General features: G+C 47.4%; 2 protein-coding genes across 2 annotated transcripts; both read right to left on the minus strand.

Moving 5' to 3' along the window:
• Nucleotides 1-2,872: 2,872 nt before the first annotated feature.
• LOC308580513 (uncharacterized protein) lies at nucleotides 2,873-9,262 on the minus strand. The gene is made up of 4 exons (XM_081182246.1): nucleotides 9,112-9,262; nucleotides 6,626-7,131; nucleotides 5,660-5,786; nucleotides 2,873-4,823 (listed from the first exon to the last, which is right to left on the minus strand). The coding sequence occupies exons 2-4, from the start codon at nucleotides 7,103-7,105 to the stop codon at nucleotides 3,313-3,315; spliced, it is 2,118 nt and encodes a 705-aa protein (XP_081038372.1). The 5' UTR covers nucleotides 7,106-7,131; nucleotides 9,112-9,262; the 3' UTR covers nucleotides 2,873-3,312.
• Nucleotides 9,263-11,277: 2,015 nt separating this feature from the next.
• LOC308580557 (uncharacterized protein) lies at nucleotides 11,278-22,918 on the minus strand. Its single transcript, XM_081182379.1, has 4 exons — nucleotides 22,764-22,918; nucleotides 17,616-18,350; nucleotides 13,984-14,149; nucleotides 11,278-12,864 (listed from the first exon to the last, which is right to left on the minus strand). The coding sequence occupies exons 2-4, from the start codon at nucleotides 18,324-18,326 to the stop codon at nucleotides 11,750-11,752; spliced, it is 1,992 nt and encodes a 663-aa protein (XP_081038505.1). The 5' UTR covers nucleotides 18,327-18,350; nucleotides 22,764-22,918; the 3' UTR covers nucleotides 11,278-11,749.
• Nucleotides 22,919-23,332: the final 414 nt, after the last annotated feature.

Raw genomic sequence — 23,332 nt, forward strand, 5'->3', positions numbered from 1 at the left:
CTCAAGTCCCAAAATGTCTTAGGCCAGCCCTGATGCTTATTGTGGCGTTTGCCCGTTCTTTTTAAAATGTCTGTACAGGGGGAGAGAAAGAGTTAACAGGTAGACCAATAGAAAATCCAGAGGCTGAGCCTACCTGTTTATAAAAGGGCTTAGCCAGAGGTTTGAGTTGGTTGGTTGGGAAAGGCAGTTGGGAAAGCAGTTGACAGACAGTTGGAAATAGAGAGACAGTTAGTGCAGTTGGTTCTTGTGTGAGGGGAGGCAGAAGAGAGGCAGGATAAAATAAGACTAAGAAGGTACAGTAACAACGTTTTGAATGCAGTTCAAGTTTATTTGTGTTTGCACTAAACTACACTCTTCTTTGTTAACTTAAGAACCTGACTGAGACTAAGTGATTTACCGGGAGAACCTGGTTGGTGGCAGCGGATTAGTGGTGTTTGGGTTAATAGTTTGTGAGCTCTGAACGCCACACTTATTGAGATGTTTTCCTTCACTTATGACTACATAAAAGTTTATTATGTTTTCGTTTTTATGTAAATTCTTTGGTGATGCAAGCCACCTTGAGCATGGCTTAAAAATAGGAAGGCAGCATACGAATAAATGAAGATAATGATTATCTCCAGGTAAGGCTAGGAGTCTGGAACCCTGGAGAACTGCTGCCAGTTAAGAGCAGACACCACTGAGCTCCATCATTATTATTATTATTATTATTATTATTATTATTATTATTATTATTATTTATTTATTTGTTCCTTTTTTCAAAAAATGAAACTCAAAAGAACCTTCCAAAATCTGAACACTAAAAACATGGATAAAAGCAGCCTAAAATATGCAAATAGTATAGAATTTCTTTGGAATTTCTTTCTGGGTGAGGACCTAGAGGCCGAGAGGCAGGGTGTCAGAAGGAAAATGATTGAATATTGATTTTTATATATAGATTAGTAATTTTGTATTAATGTAACATTTTTATATGTTGCCTAAGATGGTTGAGAGTAAAGCAATGGCACTTGCAATAAGTTATCTGAACCACTGAGGTGGTAGAGAGGCAGCCTGTTCTTCCCTCACTGATTCTTCCTTAGGTCACTCCCTGTAGAGTGTTATTTTCCCAGGCTTTCCTTCATTCTTCTTCAATCAGTTAGTGTTTGATCTTCCTTTCGATAACCATGATGGACACATGTAAGCTTGTACTTAGAATGGCTTTGTTTGCAAGGAGTATTAAATCTTATGTTTCTTTGTTCTTTCAACCAACAGCATTACCCAAGTATTTGTTTCTGCGTTCTGCAGCAATATAATCCCAAACTCTAATAAAAATACCTTATTTCCCTCTACGTTGGAATGGAATTATTCCAGTGACTATATAAGCTCACAGACAGGATTGAAAAATGTTTTTAAGATGACTGGTGCTCATTTTGAAGCCAGTTCCAAAGCTTTGGTCACCAGTCCTGCAGAAGAGGTAGATTTACATATATGAAGACCAACAGAGGGTCATGGGAGATGCCTTAAAGACAAAAGCCATCTTTGTGAGGAGGATGCAGAGTCACAGATGCAGGAACTGTATACTTAAAGACTGCATACGCAACCATACATTTAAAGAACATGACTCCCCCAAAAGAATCCTGGGAACTATAGTTTGTCAAGGTTGCTGGGAACTGTAGCTCTATGAGGTTAAGCTGGAATATTTGGCGGGAATTATGTGCTTTAAATATACAGTGGTACCTTGGGTTAAGTACTTAATTCATTCCGGAGATCCGTTCTTAACCTGAAGCACCACTTTAGCTAATGGGGCCTCCCGCTGCCGCCGCGCCATCGAAGCACGATTTCTGTTCTCATGCTGAAGCAAAGTTCTTAACCCAAGGTACTATTTCTGGGTTAGCGGAGTATGTAACCTGTAGCATAGGTAACCTGAGGTACCACTGTATGTTGTATATGGAGCTCAACTTCTCCCGTCAAACAAAGACTTCTGAAGGTGTTCTTTCAAAGGTCCTCTTTCTATATGTTTTCCCTAATACAGCTGTACCTTGGTTGATGAACGCCTTGTGACTTGAATGTTTTGGCTCCCAAATGCTGCAAATCCAGAAGTGAGTGTTCCAGTTTGCGAACATTCTTTGGAACCCGAATGTCCGACATGGCTTCCACGGCTTCTGACGGAAGTCGCGCCTTGGTTTACAAACATTTTGGAAGTTGAACGGACTCCCGGAACGGATTCCGTTTGACTTCCAAGGTACCACTGTATCCAGAACAGCAGCCTTTTTCAACCTGGTGTCAGGTGTTTTGGGTTACAACTCATCAGCCCCAGTCAGCCCAGCTGGATGGTGCCAACTTTATGAAGGCTCCAGTGCAGTTTGGAGTTCCAAGGATGTTTTCTGTACTGTAATTTCCAATTCTACACCATTACCCCCAGCCATCATGAAAAACCCCAGCGGTTACATCTGAACAGGTAAAGGTTTAAAATAGCTGTTGACCACAGACTGGGAGGAGTGACTGGTATTATGTAGGGAGTTCAGAACGGCTGTAGGTCTTCAAGGATACCACTGCAGAAATTCGAAATGTTCTCCTCTCCCATCTAAATCACTCTACACCTGTTAGACCACAGACCCAGGGCCAATGAGAAGAAGAGTTTGGATTTGGTATCCTGCTTTATCACTACCCGAAGGAGTCTCAAAGCGGCTAACATTCTCCTTTCCCTTCCTCCCCCACAACACTCTGTGAGGTGAGTGGGGCTGAGAAACTTCAAAGAAGTGTGACTAGCCCAAGGTCACCCAGCAGCTGCATGTGGAGGAGCGGGGAAGCGAACCCGGTTCCCCAGATTACGAGTCCACCACTCTTAACCACTACACCACACGGGCCCACAATGAGCAACTGCAAACACTGAGACTCTGTGTAAGGCAATGTTGGCTGTTCACGTGCCATCCTCAAAACATACATTTATTCCATAGCAGGGGGGAAAAGAGAATGCATCATGTACAAGAAGCTGTATTATTGCACTAATCACTCACCATTGGCCCATCTAACTTAGTATTGTCCACATTGACTGGCAGCAGCTTTCTAGGGATTCAGACAGATTTCCAGAACTACCTGGAAATACCAGAGAATGAACCTTGGTTCCCCTGCATGCAAGACATACTCTACCACTGAGCTATGGCCACTGTTCCAAGACAGAGAGAGAACAACAACAACAAATCCATGGGTGGCTATTTAGACATTTCCTGAAACACGTTTCCCTTTCCATTATCACCCCATTCCAGTGACATTACATTATGTTCCCCTCAGTTCTCTGGGTCTTATGCCAAACTCTTCCTTAGGACGTGAATATCCCTAGGATGCCTCTCCCGGGTGGATTTTCATGTGCCTATGAAAAACAGAGGAGCTACAAAACCTTTTCTCGCACACCAAGCACTCGTACGGCTTTTCTCCCGTGTGGATCCTCTCGTGCACAACAAGGTTGGATTTCTTACTGAAGCTTTTTTCACAGTACGAGCATTGGTGGGGCTTTTCTCCCGTGTGCACAATGGTGTGTTTTCGAAGGTGAGAGCTGGAGACGAAGCTTTTCCCGCACTCAGAGCAGCCGTACGGTCTCTCCCCGGTGTGGGTCCTCTCGTGTATGACGAGGCGTGATCTCTGGCTGAAGCTTTGCCCGCAGTCCAGGCAGTGATACGGCTTCTCTCCGGTGTGCGTCCTTCTATGGGTCTTCAGCTGGAAGCTGGTCCTGAAGCTCTTCCCGCACTCGGTGCACTCGTACGGCTTCTCTCCCGTGTGCGTTCTCTTGTGTTTGATAAGGGAGGCGATCTCCCTGAAGCTGTTGCCGCAGTCGGAGCACTCGTGCGGTTTCTCGCCCGTGTGGGTCCTTTTGTGAATCACGAGCTGGAAGCTGATCCGGAAGCTTTTCCCGCACTCGGAGCACTCGTACGGCTTCTCTCCCGTGTGGGTCCTCTCGTGTTTCACCAGAGAGGCTCTCTCGCTGAAGCCTTTGCCGCAGTCGGAGCACTTGTGCGGCTTCTCGCCGGTGTGCGTCCTCTTGTGGAGTTTAAGGTGGCAGCTGATCCTGAAGGTTTTCCCGCAGTCAGGACATTCATAGGGCTTCTCTCCTGTGTGGGTCCTCTCGTGTTTAATGAGGGCGCCCCTCTCAATAAAGCTCTTGCCACAGTCTGAACATTTGTGGGGCTTTTCTCCTGTGTGGATTCTCAGGTGCTTAACAAGTATCCCCTTTTCGCCAAAGGCTTTTCCGCACTCTGTACACTCATACGGCTTCTCCCCTGTGTGTGAACGCTCGTGTTTGATCAGGGTGGATTTTGCATTGAAGCTTTTGCCACAACTCGGGCATTTGTACGGCTTCTCCCCCGTGTGGATTCTCTTGTGTTTAACAAGGTTTGTTCTCCAGCTGAAGCTTTTCCCGCACTCGGAGCAGATGTATGCTTTCCCTCCGGCGGGGGTCCTCTCGTGGGGAAGCAGGGATGCTTTGCTGCTATTAGAGATTTTTCCACAGTGCGTGTATTTATGCAGTTTATCTTTTGCTCGTATTTGCTGACCCTCAGGCAGATCAATGTCCAGGTGACATTGCTGTCCACTGTTGGAACTCGTCTTTTTCCTAAATGGGAAGGTCGTTTCATAAAAGTTTTGGCCCTCTTCCCCATACAGGAAGCCTTGCTCTACGCTCTTTCCCAAGTGCCAGTCTATCCCCTGTTGACTTCCAGACTTTTCTTCCATCCCAGGCCCCCAGAAAAACATTCCTTCAGCTCTTTCCAACGGTGTGCCACAGGCATCCATGTCCCCAGGTTTTTCCGGCTCAAAGGTCTCTTCCTCGTTCTTCAGTACCTGACCATCATATTCTGAAACGAAAGAGACCCACTTATTTATTTAAAGTATCGTAAGAACTCATAAATCATGCAACATAATGTAGCAACTCAGAGTACTCCCTTTCAGGATTCTAGTCACTCCAATCCACCCCCCTTCCACCCCGCACGATCCATAAACTTTCCATGACCATGGCTCAGTCCTCATTAGGCGGTTCGGGAATTCCACACACCCCACACACATAATATCATCAAATTGTAGAGTTGGAAGGGACCCTATGGATCATCTAGTCCAACCCCCTGCAATACAGGAATATGCCACTCTCCCAAATGGGGATTGAACTGGCAACCTTGGCATTATCAGCATCATGGTCTAACAAACTGAGCTATCTTCACATTTAGATTCCCTCTTCCAATAGTTCTTCAAATCTTCAGGGTCAGGCCCAAGTTCACAGACACTTTCCCCTTGTGTGTGGATGGTGCCATTTTGGCTACCTAAATAATCAGTACCTGAAGAACTGAGATTATCAATTATATTACGATTACTGCTGAGGAACGTGTTAAGATGAAGGAACATTTGGCAAACCCTCACCGTGATCAACTCCCACCCAGAAAGGACGTGTGGATCCAGAATTGGCCTCCACAGTCACTTACGGACTCACTGTTAAGACCGTGTTCATGGAAGACAATCCTTCTCAGCTATGAGTGATCGCCAGAGAAGACTATTTTTATTGTTGGAGAATTGAGATCATCGTCATTATTGTTTGCAAACCGCTGCTGGCATATAACATCTTGCACTATCTACAGAGGCTTCAAGAAGATCCCTGAGAGGTATTTAGGCTGGTTGAGCTAGCCCTGCTTCAAATCCTTACCCGCTGAGCTTGCCTCCCAGTCATATTCTTGCTTGACCTCCAGGGGGAGCTGCAACTTTACAATGTCCAATGGATCTTCCTCCGATTTCGGGGATTTTACAGTCACAACATCAAGGGGCCCTGGCGCCTGAAACAGAAAATGGAGACATGGTTAAGGCACAACAAAATGCTTGCAAGGATTAATGCTTTGGTCTACTTTCCACTCCCTCTACATTTAGCTCCCCCTTGCCAAGCTAGCCAGCTCAACAGAAGAAAAGATAAAGAGGCTCAATTCCCTAATCCGTCTAAAGTTGTGAAGGCAGGAAATGTCTCCACGTAGGTATCTCCAGGTTGTGTGCAGGTCTATCTTTCCTAGGGCAACAGGATGGCCAGTGGTCAGGGATGCATCACAGCTCTCCAGATAGACAACCTGCCTGTCTGACCCAGGTATTTGCCAGTTTGGGGCTCTGTCAAGGTTCAAACAGCCCCTGTGCCTTTACGCAGCAGTTTATCTGCAGCAATTAGCAGAAGGTTCATTTCCATGCCATGAAACCAAGGAAGCTGCAGCTGCCGATTTCCACAGAGCAAATCGCTCTTGGCTCTTGAAAGCACAGCAGGCCACACTGCTTCTCTCCACCACCACCACCCATCTAGCTGACAGCCACCAGACCCAAGCACCTGGCTGCCCTGGCATCACCCATTGACACCTGCTCTAGAATCAGCAGCTCTTGAGATCTTCCCCTTGGCATCCACCCTTCTCCACATCTACAGATAGCCCAGAGGAAGCTGCCTTGTACTGAGCCAGATCATTGGTCCATCTAGCTCACTAATGTCTACACTGACTGGCTCTCCAGGGTTTCAGGTGAGTTTCTTTCCTAACCCTACCTGGAGATGCCAGAGATTGAACCTGGGACCTTCTGAATGCAAGGCAGATGCTCCTCTAGTGAGCTATCCCCCTTCCCTAAGTTTCTGAAGTCATCTGAATACCTCTTGCAGCCCATCAGCATCCTGGTAACAAAACTGATGGAAGTGCTGGGGTTGGTCCTCCACGTCAGCTTCCTCCTCCAGTATCTCTTCCTTCACTTTCACACAAGAGTCCAGGTTTTCATGGGCCTCTCCACACACATCAAGATGGATTTGAGCCGTACCCTCTCCTCCTGGCCCCTGCATGACGTCAGCGGCTCTCTTCAAGGAGAACTGACATTCCATTGTGTCATCCTCTGGCCATGGATCAGGCTGCTGGGAGCTGCTCCTCTCTTGTGGGGGTGACTCTACCGTCTTTAGGAAATGCTGCCACTGGCTCTCCCAGCGTTGCTGCAGCCCCTCCTCGGGCTCCTGCTTAACTTGTGGAGGGCCTTCCCCAGTCAGAAACTCATGGACAGTCCCAACCCGGACAACATGGCCGTCTCCGTCTTCTTCCACTGAGCTGTCTTCTGGTTTGGTTGCAGAAGGTTCCTCTTCCTCCATCTTTATTCCTAGCTGTGCTTCCAGGACTAAAAAATAAATTAAGGCTTGTTTACAACAATCTGCCACAATTGGGGGGGGGGGGAAATACCCTGACAGTGGGAAATGAGATAACCAAAACATGAGAAATAGCATATATGGTAAAATTGACAGAGCTTGTTGGAAGGAAAGCAACATTATCTTTGTTTTATGGGGAAATGTATATTTATAAACTATTAGGTGCAATAAAATACAGGAAAATGCAAAGCTATATACTTTTGTTGGGGTCTGTAAGTCAGTAACATGAACAATTATTTTTGGAATTTGTTTGCCATTCTTACAGTCTGTTTTTATTGTGTGTGCATCTTCTCTTACTGATATTGCACTTTGATACTGCTTCTTCAGTGATAACAAGATGCAAAAAGAAAAAAGGAGCTTTAATGAGTGCACAGTGCAATTTTTAAATTATTGTTTTATTCTCTACAAACACTGATATTTATATGCAATGCGATAGTGATCTAAATCTATCATAAAGGTATAAAAGTTGCATGCAAAATATAATATTAGGACAGGTTCTTACAGTCAACAAATATTTGCACAGTGCAGCAATAAATAATGAGTGGATAATTAAAAGGACAATACAACAATTAGAGCTTTTGTAACATGGTAAGAGTGGAATTCAATAGCACTAAGCAGGGTTTGCCTATCCTGAATCTTCCAACATTCAGCTACATTAGAAGGCCCCAAATTCTACTATTATGAGGGAGAAAAACATATGCCTGTTTGCTTTCTCTACACCATGAACAATCTTACAAACCTCTACCATCCCTCACATCCATTACTTGCCTTTTTTCTAAACTAAACAGCCCCAAACATTGTAAGCGTTACTCAGTATCGGAGGCAGGGAGGAGGCAACCCCTAACAAGCTTTCCAGTTGACCACATGAAGAACAGGGTGCAGGAGTAGATGGGCCTTTTATGTTTGGTCAGATCCATCAGGGCAACTCTCATGTTGTCAAGCACAGCAAAGCAGCTCACTGCACCTTAAACAAATCAACAAATGCCTGCAATAAATTTGGCCACCTTTTAAGGTGCCACATGACATCCTGCTGTTCTTGCTCCAACAGATTGTCATGTGGCAATGAATCCCACAGGTTCTGGGTAGCTCCACAGAGCGTTCTGTGCCTGATTTCACCAAGGGCAATCTATTTGCTGGAAGCGGAGGCAGCTTCCCTCAGAAGAAATATGCGATGGGGTCTTGCTAGGGGGTTGGATTGCATGACCCTTGAGGGTCCCTTCCAACTCTACAATTATTCTCTGGTGACACCAGCCTTGGTGGACCTGGCGCATATTCCAGATGTGGGTGGGCTCCAGCTCCTTTGGGTACCAGCCAATGGAAAATCTGGAGGGAACTGGGTTTCCCTCCAGAGATCTAGGGCATGTGGGGCTTTGAAGGAAAGAACCAGCACCTTGACATTAACCTAGAAACAGGTTTGCCCATGCCCTTGATTGGGCTGTTTAGGGCAGGGGTAGGCAACCTAATGCCAGATGTGGCCCAATCGACTTCTCAATCCGGCCCGCGGACAGTCCGGGAATCAGCGTTTTTTTACATGAGTAGGATGTGTGCTTTTATTTAAAATGCATCTCTGGGTTATTTGTGGGGTCTGCCTGGTGTTTTTACATGAGTAGAATGTGTGCTTTTATTTAAAATGCATCTCTGGGTTATTTGTGGGCCATAGGAATTCGTTCATTTCCCCTCCAAAAATATAGTCCGGCCCCCCACATGGTCTGATGGACAGTGGACCGGCACCCTGCTGAAAAAGGTTGCTGACCCCTGGTTTTGGGTGAGGGAAGGAGCAATAAAGGGGCCTCATCTATATGCACAGCAACATTTGCACCCTTTTGATCTGGAAGTGCCTCTCTCTCTCTCTCTGCAGCCATGGATTTTGGCCCCCCCCCCCTTGTAGCTATGGCTCTATCCCCTCCCCCTTGCTGCTCCTGCACCCAGGCATCCATTCGGCTTCGACTCACCTGCTCCCAGCAGCCCTTGCAAGGCACCCTGAGGCCCTCTGCTGCAGCCTCCCAAACTCCTCCACGTTTCTCAGAGAAAGGGGAGGGGGCAGGAAGGTGGCTTCTCTTGCCACACCTCCCCCTTCCTCCGCTTCTGTGGACGCTCTAAGCGCCAGGGCTCTGTGCGTTTAACCCCATGAGTCCCTCTGAGAGAGAGAGAGAGAGAGAGAGAGAGAGAGAGAGAGAGAGGAGCCAACTCCTAGGGACCGAAGTCCATTCACCAATAAAATATTTGACAGGGCTGCCCCCCCCCAAGTTGATAGGCATTGCCATTCAAACGTTTTGTGATTATGTGGCGTAAGCTTACCTCCCCCCCCCCCCCCCGCCAATATTTTATTTAAGTTGGAGAGAGATGGCTAACCTGCCTGGAAAATATGCAAAAACATAAAGAGCAGCCTTGCAGAATCAGACCACAAGGTCCCAGCTAGTTCAGTAAGAAATGCTTACAATGGAACGGTCTCCGTTTGGAGGTTGTGGACTCTCCTTTCTTGAAGGTGTTTAAGCAGAGGTTTGATGACCACCTGTGAGGGATGCTTTAGTTGCTATTCCAGCATTGCAAGGGGTTGGACTGCATGATCCTTGGGGTCCCTTCCAATTCGTTCTTCTGCTTTGCTACAGTCAACGATCCCCCCTCTTCTCCCCCCACCCCACTATTCTGGGGGTTCTCCTGCCCCTCTAACCGTTTTGGGGAGGGGACCTCAATGAGCTTGTGGGAACTCTTATTGCACTGCCTTCTGCTATTGTTCAGGGGCAGCTGAATATGGCTCTTTCCCCAAAAATCTTAAAAATAATCAGCTCAGTGCTTAATTGTGCAGGATCTCTGGTAGTTTTTATCAGGTTTTCTTGGGTAAAATGTTCCTGATCTTTATAGCTTACAATAAATTTGTGTTTCCCAAACTTTTCACAGCCAGAGGCTGCTCAAAAGGCTTAATCTTGTGACTGAAAATAGACAGGCCCGTAGCAGTGATTCACTCAAGAGGTGCAAATGAGACATACTATATGGCAGTTTGCCATTCATTGCTTTGAGGCATTGTCTTGTCACCACAGGTAACCCTTTGGAAACCTCTCTTTTTAGGACTGTTTAGTGCAGAGGCCAGGACTAGGAACTTTTCCCCAGCCCCGAAGGGCCGCATTCTGTTCTGCGCAACCCTCCGAGGGCCATATCCCAGTGATGAGTGGAGGCGACAACCAAATGCAGCAAAGAATGTAATTTTCCCCCTTTGTACGGTAGGCTGCTTTCTACACACACTTGCACACCCCTCACCACCCCCAATTCAGGCAAGGAAGAAACAAAACTGTTTTATTTCTCGTTATCTGATACTTCTCTAACTTGGACTGCATGTAGTCCAGCATTTAAACCACATGGCTTCCTCAAAATCCTGGGCTCTATAATTCACTCTGGGGTGTATGGGGTGTTAGGGGAAGGGCAATACCTCTGGCGGGGGACACGTCATGCTCCTCCTGAGGTAGCTTGTCCACCTTTGGTCCCCACCCTGCACTCAGCTCTCTTGTGGCTCCTAGAAGCGGTCAACATGTGACAGTGGCCACACCCTGGGGAACAGCTTCAACTGCCCAGCTAAACCAGGTGAGGGGAGCCAATGGGTCTCAAACCCTCAGTGAATAAGGGGCTTCCCCTGCATGTGAAGACAGGCTCTGGTGGACTGGGCAGACCAGACCAAGAGTGGGTCCAATGGTCAAGAAAGCGATTTCTGCATGTGCTGTACAGGGAAGTGAGGGGCAGGCGGGGCTCGTCAACCTGGGGAAGGAGCCCATCGAGGAGAAGGTAAACTCTGATCCTAAACCTCCACTGATTTACCGCTATACCCATTAATAAGAAGAGCTTTTGGAGTAAACCCTGAGGAGCAATCCATACCCATCGCCTTGCAGGACATTTTTGGGAGATAAAAAGGCTAAGGAGTAAACTCTACACAAATCCAGAGTGGAGCCCCTAAGGCCTTGTACGCCTCCTTCCGACAACTCCTGTGGCCAATCTGGTGCAAAATGCCTTGCTCTGAATGATCGCACCTGACCCACATTGGAACAAGCTGCTCACAGCTGACAACGGTTGGAGGGAGTCAAGAGGAAGTGAAGGGCTCCAGTGCAGGAAACAGACAAGAGACCTCGAAGGAAAGACAGGAATCTGTTTATTAGAGGCCCAACATGCTTCCAATAGTTTCCTCAGAGGAACTGCTGAGAACAGTCTTATAAACACCGCCTTCATTTCCTCAAAGCAGCCAATCCCAGACCCCGGAATCATACAGAGAAGCAGCTGGGAGACTCTGCTCTGGCCAAGTGCTTTGGTATAGTGTCAAGACTAGGACTGGAGGCATTGGGGATCACAATTCCTCCTCTGCCACAGAACTCCCTGTGCGACCTTGAGCTACTCATTCTCAACTCTGTCTAACCTACTTCACAATGCTGTTTTGTGAAGGGACGAAGGAAGGGACAGCAGCGTAATATAAATAATACAGGTATTCTAAAAACGAGCCTTTATTTCTCTCTCACAGTGGACCAGGGCTTCCTTCAAGACCTAGGAAGGTGCCCGTTATCTACAGTTTATTATTTGGGGCAGGGTTTGTGATGAACCTTTGCGCAATCCTCACGTATAGAGCTGGCTCGTGTGTACCCGTTTATGTTTCTTAAGGTCGGAGCTCGAAACGAAGCTTTTGGGGCACTCGGAGCACTCGTAGGGCTTCTCCCCCGTGTGGGTGCGCTGGTGGGTGATGAGGTTGGCCTTGACGCTGAAGCTTTTGCCGCAGTAGGGGCAGCTGTAGGGCTTCTCCCCCGTGTGCCTGCGCTGGTGTTGCACGAGGTGCGCCAGCTGGCTGAAGTTGTTGCCGCAGTACGAGCAGTTGTACGGCTTCTCGCCGGTGTGCACCCGTTTGTGCGTGAGCAGCCGAGAGTTCGTCACAAAGCACTTCCCGCACTCGGAGCAGGGGTACGGCTTCTCGCCCGTGTGCGTCTTCTTGTGGATGTTGAGGTTCCCCTTCTGGCTGAAGCTCTTGCCGCACTCAAAGCACTGGTGCGGCTTCCCCACTTGCTCGGCCCGCTCGCGGTTCGGGAAGGCCGCGCGCCAGGGGACCCTCTCGACGCTGCACGCAGAGCCTTTCGCTGCCTTCTCTCCCTTCTGCGCCCGCCAGCTGTCGGCGCTCAGGTGATGGAACTGCTGCCGCCAGTCGCCGCCTGCGCCCCCTCGCTTCTTGGTCTTCCACCGGCAGACCCCCTCCTGGCTCTCGCGGAGGCCTTCGTCGCGCCGCAGCGTGGAGAGGCACTTGTGGGGCTGCTCCCTGCCACGCTGCGGGCACTTGCGGGCTTGCTCCCCACCAGGGGCTCTCTCGCGCATGGCCAAGCACGTCCTCTTGTGAGAGCGCTCCCCGCAGGACGGGCATCGACGCGGCTTGTCCACCGTTTGTGTCTTCTGGTTCTTCAGGAAGCTGAGGCGCAGGCCGTTTTCGGAGCCTGCCTTCGTCCTCTTCTGCCGGAGAACTTCCTCTTGGAGGCTCCTCTCCCGCAAGCCTTTGTCGCTCTCGGCTTGCTTTGAAGCCTTCCCGGGGATGTTTTCCCGGCCGTTCCCGAGAATTGCTTCCATGTCAGGACCTTGGAGGTAGGCCCCTTTACCGCCTCGGTCCAGCGCCAGCCCCCACTCGGTAAGCCTGGGTTTCTCTAGAAGCGATTCCTCCTTCTCCAGGTTCTCCTGCCCATGCTCTTCGTGTTCTGAAAGAAGCAAATAATCATGACAACGGTTATGCACAACAGTTGGTGGTTTGTTCGCTTAACTTCCAGCCCGCCTGTCAGCCGACAAGCTCTCCAAGTTGCTTATGTCCACACCGAATTGTCTTAACCACTGCAAGCTACTCTTTCTGATAACGACCCCTTGTGTGCAGATGCAAGGACCCACATTTGAAGGATGAGTACAGTGCAAATACATAGGACTGTGGGAGGGTGACCCATTGAACATGGCAGAACTTATTTCTGAGTTAACATGCCAAAGGTTGCACTCTGAATTGGGTGGCTGTGTTGTGTGTTTCTGTGATATGTAAGCTTCCTGGAGCAGATTGCATCCCAAAAGGCAGCCTGTAAATGATTTCATAAATAAATAAACCAACTCTGGGCTTCACCTCATCTCCATCCAGTTGAGTTGCTGCAGCATGCTGGGATGATGATGATGATGATAATAATAATAATAATAATAATAATAATAATAATAATAATAATATAGCGATAAAACATCAAACATTAAAAACTTCCCTAAACAGGGCTGCCTTCTTCTAAAAGTCACATAGTTTATTGTTTATTTCCTTGACATCTGATGGGAGGGCATTCCACAGAGTGGGTGCCACTACCAAGAAGGCCCTCTGCCTGGTTCCCTGTAGCCTCACTTCTCGCAGGGAGGGAACCGCCAGAAGGCCCTCAGAGCTGGACCTCAGTGTCTGGGCTCAACGATGGGGGTGGAGACGCTCCTTCAGGTATACTGGGCCGAGGCCATTTAGGGCTTTAAAGGTCAGCACCAACACTTTGAATTGTGCTCGGAAACGTACCGGGAGCCAGAGGAGGTTGAAAGCACCAATAGGAGCACCAGATTCCCTCCACCGGCATGTTTGCACTGTGCCAAACTTGCTACCATCCTGACTCTCCTCCGTCTCTCTGTCCCAGTCTGCTGCAGCAACTCAGCCGCACCAAACTGCTGTCAGCAGCCATCTTTGCTAGTGCTCATCACCCCATCATGGGGTGGCAGATTTTGATGCAAAACTATGTGACATGTGAAACAGATCTCCCTTTGGAGCCTAGTTTTGCATTAATACTTGAACCCAGAACTCTGAACCACAACCTTACCCAGCAGAACGGCCTCCTCCTCTTCCTCTTCCTCCTCCTCCTCCTCTTCATCATCATCATCGTCCTCCTCTTCGTTCTCTGTAGAGAGCTGCATCTCCACAGTCTCCAACGGATCCTGCTCTGATGTTGGTGAATTAACAAACGCCTCTTCCACTAGACCGGACACCTGGAATACAAGCATCCCTGTTACTCAAGAGCCGGATGGAAGGCTACGGCTTAGCAGGTAGAGCATGTGCTTTGTGTGCAGCAGGTCGCGGGTTCAATTCCCGACAACTCCAGTTAGCACTGGGGAAGGAGTGTCTCCACCCCGGCTGGAGAGGCTGTGCAAGGCTAAAGAGGGATGGATCGCGCTTGCTGCCTTGGCTTCTTTAGCCTTGCGCAGCCTCCCCCGGCTGGAGAGGCTGCACAAGGCTAAAGAGGAAGCCAAGGCAGCGAGCGGGATGGATCGCGCTCGCTGCCTTGCCTTCTTTAGCCACGCTTCTTTAGCCACGCTGGAGAGGTTTAGCTCCCGGCTGGAGAGGTTGCAGAAGCCAAGACAACCAGCGGGATGGATCCCACTCGCTGTCTTGGCTTCTTTGCTCTTTGGGGCTGGGGGGGGGTTGAAACCTGGGCTTCCCCCGCAGCCCCGAGAAGCTCTGGGAGAAGTGGACAGGCTGCTCTTTGGGGCTGGGGGGGGGGAATAATTTTTTTCCCTTGATCTCCTCCTCTAAAAACTAGGTGCGTCCTATAGAGCGAAAAATACGGTATTTAACCCAACATGGGGCTCGAACCCACAACCCAGTGATTAAGAGTCTTGTGCTCTGCGCACTCAGCTACCCTAGGTCTGAGCTATCAAACAGTCTCGGATTCCTGAACATGCTTAGTTTTCACCGGCGCTGGGAGGAGTGGGTGAATAAATTTTATTATTTCGGTCACAGACCAGTTCCAGCCCAGATACAATATCAAGGAAGTCATAAAACACGATAGGGATACATTTGAATTTGCAATTAGGTATAACAGGAACAATACAGATATAGCAACAGTTAAAAATATATAAATTAAAACTTAGTCACTAACATAAAGCCTAAAATTATCATTTAAAACCTTAATCATTATGATAGTACAGCTTGTTCCCTAAGTTTTATGGCAATTGCACAGAATTTGGCTACCCTTAACGTGATCTCAGGATCCTTGTCCTCTACCAGGGATTTTAGACACTGAAGTTCGGGCAGAATCTGAGACCAGGGAGAAGAGTCGGTGGAAGAAGATTGGAAGAAATTTAAAGACTATCTACAGAAATATTGTAAAATTAATGAATGTTAGAATGATGTTGGATAGAAATTAAGTGGTTTTCAGCTGTAATACTATAAGGGAATATGAAAAATGGATTATTTATAGGTAAAAATTTAACGTTACAATATTTTAAGATTAAAGACTAGGATAAACAAAGAGGGTAAGGATTTGCTGAACCAACAAACCGAACTGGAATACAAAAAAGGGAGGCGTGAGGACATCCGGGAAACAAGCTAATGAAAAATAAGTAATGGAAAGATTGAGTTGTTTTTAACCATTTTTATTTTGTATTTTCTTCTTTTTTATTTTTATTTTGTAATATTTTGAAAATCTTAATAAATATCTTATAATAAAAAAAGACACTGAAGTTCAGATTCATTTGGAGATTTTTGCATAGCAGGGGTAATAAATACCAAGCGTATAACCCCATAGAGACAGTGTAACAAGGCATGAGAGACAGTTTCTACCTCCATCAAGCCGCAGGGGCAGACTCGTTTCGCGTATGGTTTACCCTCAAATCTGCCCTGCAATAAGGCAGATGCCAGCACATTGAACCTAGCGAGGGTAAATGACTGTCTGTATTTAGGTATTTGTAATTTTGACAAATAATTTGCTGGGGTGGGTGTCTCTTGTTCCTTTAGTGCATGTCTGTTTTGAAGTTTTGAAGTTTGCACATTTTGGGGCTCTGTCCTCTTAGAAATCCCTCTTGTATCTCAGTGGCCCGGTTTGGCTCCCTTCCTCTCAGCACCTCTGCCTGCAAGCGGGAGGGAGAGATACGAAAGCCTCGCCACAGCCTGACCTTGGGGCACGCTGCCAGTCTAAGAACATAAGAAGATTGTTGCCGGGCCACCCTATCCTGTCTGGGACAGTGGCCAGGCAGGTGCCTCTCGACCCGGATCTGACCGTTACATCTCTTCCCAGTCTGAGCAACTTCTCTTATCCTTCAGTCCACGGGGAGCCTCTCATTTCAGCGCCATGACATTAATCAACCGGGTTATTATCCCAAGAGGGTGAGGAACTGAGTCTGGTCAGTGGGCCAGAGCCTGTTCTCTCCCGCTCTGCCCCCCACTAAAGACCACCAGTCGACAATCAAAGGATCCGCTGTAATTTCCGATCCCTAATGCCACTGGTCCCAGCTGATTCTCTGGGCTTCGGTTATGCAAGGCTCTCTTCAATCCCCAACACTCAGTAGATGCTTACAGAGAGTCCTGTGCTGTGCTCTAACGTCCCAACACTCAGCTGATAGCTGGGGTTTCAAAGCACCTTACAGAGAGATTTGCAGGGGCCGCAGATGTGCAAACCCCCTTTTTCGGGCACAGCCGTGATTTCACCTGACGTCAGGTGGGTTCAGATTTGCTGAAACACGAAGAAGACTGGTGGGGCTAATTAGGCCCATGGACCACAGATTCTTCGCCTCTGGGTGTCACAGATTGGCTGGATGCAGAGGAATTGGTGGGAGGAACTAGCAAGGTAGCCCCCTGGGGGAAAAGGCTCAGAGTCTGGGGAGTAGTGGTGGGACAATGATGAGCGGTCAGAGGGAGAAGAGGGAAAAGACTGGAAAGTGGAGGTGTTGGAAGTTGAAGAGGTAACAGGGAGAGTCTGTGGCAGAGAGAAGCCCAGAAGTGGAAGCAGGAGAGCGGGAAAGGGGGGACAGACTGGTGAAGGAACCATGGGGGTCTCGCCCTCCTGCTGCATCAATGTCCCCCTTCCCCCTGGTCTCCCAGAACCAGAAGAGGCATGAAAAAAGGAAGGAGCAGAGACAGGCACATTGGCATAGTCTCAGATTGCTTGGGAAGGGCCAGGTGGAGGAGGAGACTTAGTCTTAGGCAGCTGTGGGAACCAGGCAGAGGGCCTTCTCAGTAGTGGTGCCAGCCCTGTGGAACAACCTCCCATCAGAAGTCAAGGAAATAAACAATTATCTGACTTTTAGAAGACATCTGAAGGCAGCCCTGTTTAGGGAAGTTTTTAACGTTTGATGTTTTATCATGTTTTTAATATTCTGTTGGGAACCGCCCAGAGTGGCTAGAGAAACCCAGTCAGATGGGCGGGGTATAAATAATGAATTATTATTATTATTATTATTATTATTATTATTATTATTATTATTATTATTATTATTATTATTATTGGAAGGCAGGGACCCTTAATCTCCACAACTGCCTCACAGGGACAATAACTACCAGGAAGAGTTGCTGTGCTAATGGCTGGCACTCCTGAGCCAAGCTTGTTTCTCCTAATAAACTTCCCTTTCTCCGTGTGATTTATTGCTGACCCACTCCTGGCATCTGTTCCTGACACTGGGTTCTCCATTACTCTGGCCCTGCCCCAACTGCACCTTCAAGCAAAGCTCCCCCTCCTACCTTTTGTTCGTGACTCTCAGCCTCTTGCAGCTTCAAGAGGAAGCTTTCGGCCAGGGCCAGCGCCTGGGTGCAGGTGGCCGGGCCGCCTTTGCAGACCCAGATCTGCATCTCCAAGGGCAGGATGGTCAGGAACTGCTCCAGGATCACCAGGTCCACAATCTGCTCCTTGGTGTGCCTCTCCGGCATGAGCCACTGGCGGCAGAGTTCACGGAGCTGGCTCAGGACTCTCCGGGGCCCCTCAATCTCCTGATAGCAGAAGTGGCGGAAGTGCTGGCGGTGGATCTCCAAGCAGTCAGCATCGTCCTCATCTGGAATCGGTCCTTTCAACGCCCTGGAAACTTCCGAGCCTTCGTAGGCCTCTTCTCGTGCTCCCCGGCCAAGAACGGGCAAGGTCTGCATCGCAATGGCGGACCCTCCTCTGGGCAGCTGGCCGCAATCTTTCCTTGCTTGGTAGGTGGCCTTAAATTCCTTCCTCTCCTCCGTGGACACGGGTTCGAATAACCGCGACGGCCTCCACACAGAGTAAGGAGACGGTGCTGACTTTGAGCCCTTTTGCTGTTCCTGAGTCTCCTGATGCTGTCGCAGCCCCTCAGACTGTGGGGAAGCTGCCCCAGTCGAAATCTCCTTGGCGGGGGGCCCTTGGGAGTCACAAGGGTCTCTTTCAGCCTGCTTTCCTCTTGGTCCCAGTCCCAGCAAGTTACAGTCTGCCATCGCTTCTTCCTGGCTGTGTGCCACCTGAGCAGGAGCATAAATTCATGATTGATACGGTTATTATTGGGCTGCTTCCAATGAGCACCAAGCAAACGTCTCATGTGTGCAAGGATTTTGGCTTGTGCAGCAGAACAGGTGCAATTTATTATTATTATTATTATTATTATTATTATTATTATTATTATTATTATTTATTATAAAATATTAAAAACACAATAACAAAACATTTAAAATGCAATAGGGTGCAGAAGCTTCTCTACCCACTATTGTCTCTCTTCATAAATTTAAAATAACGTAAGGGTGCTGTGGTATTTTTCTCACTTCAGAACCACTCTCTAAGCCAAGGAACCCCTGGCTCCAGATGTTGCTCAACCGAAACTCCCAACATCCCTGGCCATACTAGCTCGGGCTGCTGGGAGTTGTAGTTCAGCAACAGCACACCTGCTTTAGGCCATGAATGGGGAACATAAAGTATTAGTATTATTATCATTATTTATATCCTGCCTCCCCCCCCCCCCGACTGAAACTCAAGGCAACTTACAGTGGTACCTTTGGATACAAATTTAATTCGTTCCGAGGGTCTGTGCACACCCTGAAACATTCGTATCCAGAGGTGCCTGTTCTACACAGGTGTGTGCGGCGGTAGCCCGCCTCTGCGCATGCAGCCGGTGGTAGCCCACTTCTGCGTAGGCGCAACCGCCGAAAGCCTTCCCATTACGTCCGGGTTCACCGCGTGCGTATCCTGAAGAATACACAACGAGGGCGGTACATAACCCGAGGTTCCACTGTACACAAATTATAACACAGACAAAACATAAAAAATAATAGCTGAAAAGCAACTAAGCTGTAAGAGAATTAAACCAATATACAAACAGATCTATTAAAATACAGAGAGTAAAACAGCACAGCAGTATTTTAAAACCCTTTCCTGGGGGGGAAAAACCAGCCAGTCTCAGACTATATGGAGATGGCGGAAATGACTGGCAGAATCCGAGACCAGGGAGAAGAGTCGGTGGAAGAAGATTGGAGGAAATTTAAAATTTATTTGCAGAAATATTGTAAATTTTTTGAATGTTGACGACATTGAAATGAATTGAAGGGGCTCTAGCAACAAGGTAAAAAGTATAAGGGGACTAGAATCATAGAATCATAGAGTTGGAAGAGACCACAAGGGCCATTGAGTCCAACCCCCTGCCAAGCAGGAAACAATAGATCATGAATTTGCTGAACTAAATTTAAAAGGGATACAATAATGGGAGACGTGAGGAAGTCAGGAAAATAAGTTAACCTAAAGTGGAGAGATTAAGAAAGAGAGAAATTTTGTTTTTCTTTTATATGTGTTTTTTCTTCTTTTTGTGTTTAATGTTTGTATTTTTGTATTTTGTATTTTTGTGTTTTTGTATTTGTTTTGCATTTGCCTTTTGTGTTTTCTAAACTTTTCTACTGTTAAAACCTAATAAAATATTATAAAAAAACAACAACCAGCCAGTCTCTGAGAGCCTGTTGGAATAAGAAGGTCTTCACTTGCCTGCAAGAAGACAAGTCAAGGACAGAGCAAGTTTAGCTTCTCTAGGGAGCTCCAAAGTCTAGGAGCCGCCACCAAAAAGGCCTCCTCAGGTTGTTTATATCCATTCTACCGGGTTTTGATGCTATGTTTTAATAAAATAACATGTTTTAATGAAGCCTGGCTCCTTCATCCTTTAGGCACCAGGTGAAAATGCTTTTCTTCAACTGACTAACTTTGACTGACTAACTTTCTATGGCTTTTTAAATGTGTGTGAGAGAGGGGGGTTATTGGTTTGTTTTTGTTCTATTATGTATTATATATTTTGTGTTCTCATTTTGTCCTTTTATGCTGTGAACCGCCTTGTGGTCTTCGGATGAATGGCAGTGTACAAATTTAATTGATTAATAATAATGATAATATTTTTTGTTAACCTACCTAAGCTGCAATCCTATACATGCTAATCAGGCTCAAATCCTATCCTCACTTACCTGGGAGTAAGCTAAGCCCCACTGAATTTAATGGGTAGGTGTGTATAGTTATTGTGGCATAAACCCACTCCTGCCCGCATGAAATTATGTCACGATAAACGTGCTTGTTGCAGTTACTGTAGCTTTAACAGACTGAAGTGCAGTCTCCGAAATGCTGTAAATACATGCCTGTGGAGAGAAATCCTATACAGTGGTGCCCCGCAAGACGAAATTAATTCGTTCCGCAAGTTTTGTCGTCTAACGAATTTTTCGTCTTGCGAATCACGAAATCCCATAGGAATGCATTGAAAATCAATTAATGCGTTCCTATGGTCAAAAAAAGTCCAAACAAAGCCAAATTTGGTACAACAGTTTATTAACTGCTCTTTAAAGTCACACATACTGTAAAGAGCAGTTCAAAAATTGAAGGGAAAATAAATTAACTTTATAAACAAAACATGTCTTTGTTTTTAGACAAAGGAAACAAAGCCGCGAGACGTTTTCGTCTTGCGAAGCAAGCCCATAGGGAAATTTCGTCTTGCGAGGCAAATCGAAAACGGAAAAACCTTTCGTCTAGCGAGTTTTTTGTCTTGCGAGGCATTCGTCTTGCGAGGTACCACTGTACATGCCTACTCAGAATTAAGTCAAACAGATAAATGTCTAAAATTTCAGATTAAGTTCTACCTCTCTGGGCACAGAGAAATTGTGTCTATATTCTCAATTGCAGGAGAGGGGGTAAAATTCATTTTGGTGGATTACTTTCAATACCTGCATTTTCTGTTTCAAGTTATATGTCTCTGACAGCACAATCCTACTCAGAAGGTAAGCCCCAGTAAGTTCAGCAGGACTTGCTCCCAGGCAAATATGTATAGGATAGCAAATTAAGTTACCTCTAAATCAGAGGTTCTGAAACAATGGTCCATAGACCATTTAGGTGGTCTGTGGATTTGTGGTTGAAATATTCCACTGCATGAAATATGTATATTGTTTTTTAGTTGTTGTTTTACTTGCTTCTTGTAGTTCTTACACTGTATTTTATTGCATTAGAATTTGAATGCCATGGAATCCTAACTGTAACTGCTCCAAATTATATTGTTGCCCCCCCTTAAAAAAACAGAATTATTTGTGCAATTGCTGTGCTTAAATATCCACTATTTCTGTGCAAGGGATGTCCTGCCTACATGACTTCTATGGCCCTAAAACAGCCTCACTAGGTCCAGGGATCACCAGTCGCCCCTGGTTATACTGAATGTTTATTTGCTTTATCTTGTTTTGACCTATTTTAATATTCTTGGCAAGCTAGCTGCAATCTTACACCCACTAATTATGCTGCATTAAAACCACTGGCCATAAGCGGACTCACTTCTGACCAGAAGCGCCCGGCAAGTGTGGGCTTGTGGGATCAACTTTGTCTTCAGTAAAACCCTAAGATCCCTCACCTGGATCCTGGTGCAAAAGATTACATCCAGTACTTGTCTTACTCAGATTAGACCCACTGAAATTAGCAGACATGCCTAATTTAAGTCTATGAATTTCCGTCAACTCTGAACAGAACTTTTTTGTTAGCCATTGGAATCAAAGGCTTTTAAGCCCCAATAATTTGCACGGAATACCAGAAATGACCCAACAGAGCTCTCCACAAAAACAAACTCCTGTTTATCCCAAAGTTTATTCATCTCAGTTTTATACTTTAGGACTGGGAGATGAGTTTTGCTGTCGCTATTGTTGGGAATCGGAAATATTTGCTCCTCTACTGCAGATCACCCCAACATCCACCAGCAGTGCCAGATCTATCTTCTTTTGTGCTTGGCTTTACATTGTGAAACCGTTTACTGGGGTGATCCTTTATTTTTCTGCTCCTATTCTGAATTAAACCACTGTCCCTATTGATTCCTTTTCGGTGAGAGTCCGAGGATTTGACCGCCGCGGCTTCAGAGTCTCAGACTCAGGACCCGGAACAGCCTTAGGCTTCAGATCCCCACTGAACGACCTTGGGGCCAGACGCCGCCTGTTTAGCCTGGCCTCCCTCGCAGGGTTGTTGTTGTTGTTGTCGTCGTTGTGAGGGCGGAGAAGTTTCCTTGCGCTCCGCGGAAAAGCAGGATGACAAAAGAATTATAAATGGGACCCGACAATGGATAAATAAATCCGTCGCAGCCCATTATTATTATTATTTTGGAGGGGGGTGGAAAGAGAGAAGCAAAAATCCTTTCGTCTCTCCACTTCCCCCACTCTAGGTGACTGGGCACCTGCCTCCTCGCAAGTAAAGCTGCGGGGAGTTCCGCAGGATCTGCTCCCGGGAAAAAACGCGCTTGCATTGTAAGGATTGCGCCGGAAAGCCTCCAAAAGAGGACGGCGTGGGGGGTCATTTCCTGAAGCCTCCACAAGCCCCCCCCCATTCAATACTGACCCTTTCCCCCCTCCCCCCACTTTCTCCGGACCCTCCCCCGGCCGCCTCCCACTCACCTCCTCCCCCGCAAAGCCTCTCTCGCAAGCGCAACTTTCTCCCGGGAACCGACGTGCCGCCCGCCTCCTCTCGATGCGGAGCAGGCGTACAAAAGGCAGTTTCTCCCCGGGAAAAGAAAGGCTGCAGGACAGGAAGGGGACTTACCCTTCCCACCCACGACACCCTCCCCGCACCCGCCACCAGATCCCTGGACCTCTCTAGGCAAGAAGAGCTCTGTGCGTTTAACCCCTTGAGAGGGGAGGGCGGAAAAGAGCTCGCTCCGCTGGCGGCGCATAAGGCGCCTCCAAGAGCAGCCGGGAGAGGATGCCTGGTATATGCATTCTCCGGGGGATCCACCTCGGATCCAGCCTCTTCCGAATATTTCCGCAAATGGCTCCCTGCAAAGCTTCTCCTCCTCCAGCGCAGCTGCTCGGGGTCTCTCCTTTGGGGAAGGATGATACACCACCCAATGTAGTGCTGCCCGACTCTGGCCGGCAGCAGCTAAGCCAGGGATTGAAGGGAAGGAAAACCCTCAGCCACTGAGCTTCGGTCCCTCCGCAGGAAAAACATAGGGAGCTGATTGGTGCCA

This window comes from Podarcis bocagei, assembly GCF_964188305.1.
Source record: "Podarcis bocagei genome assembly, chromosome: 2".
In the NCBI taxonomy this organism is placed as follows: domain Eukaryota; kingdom Metazoa; phylum Chordata; class Lepidosauria; order Squamata; family Lacertidae; genus Podarcis; species Podarcis bocagei.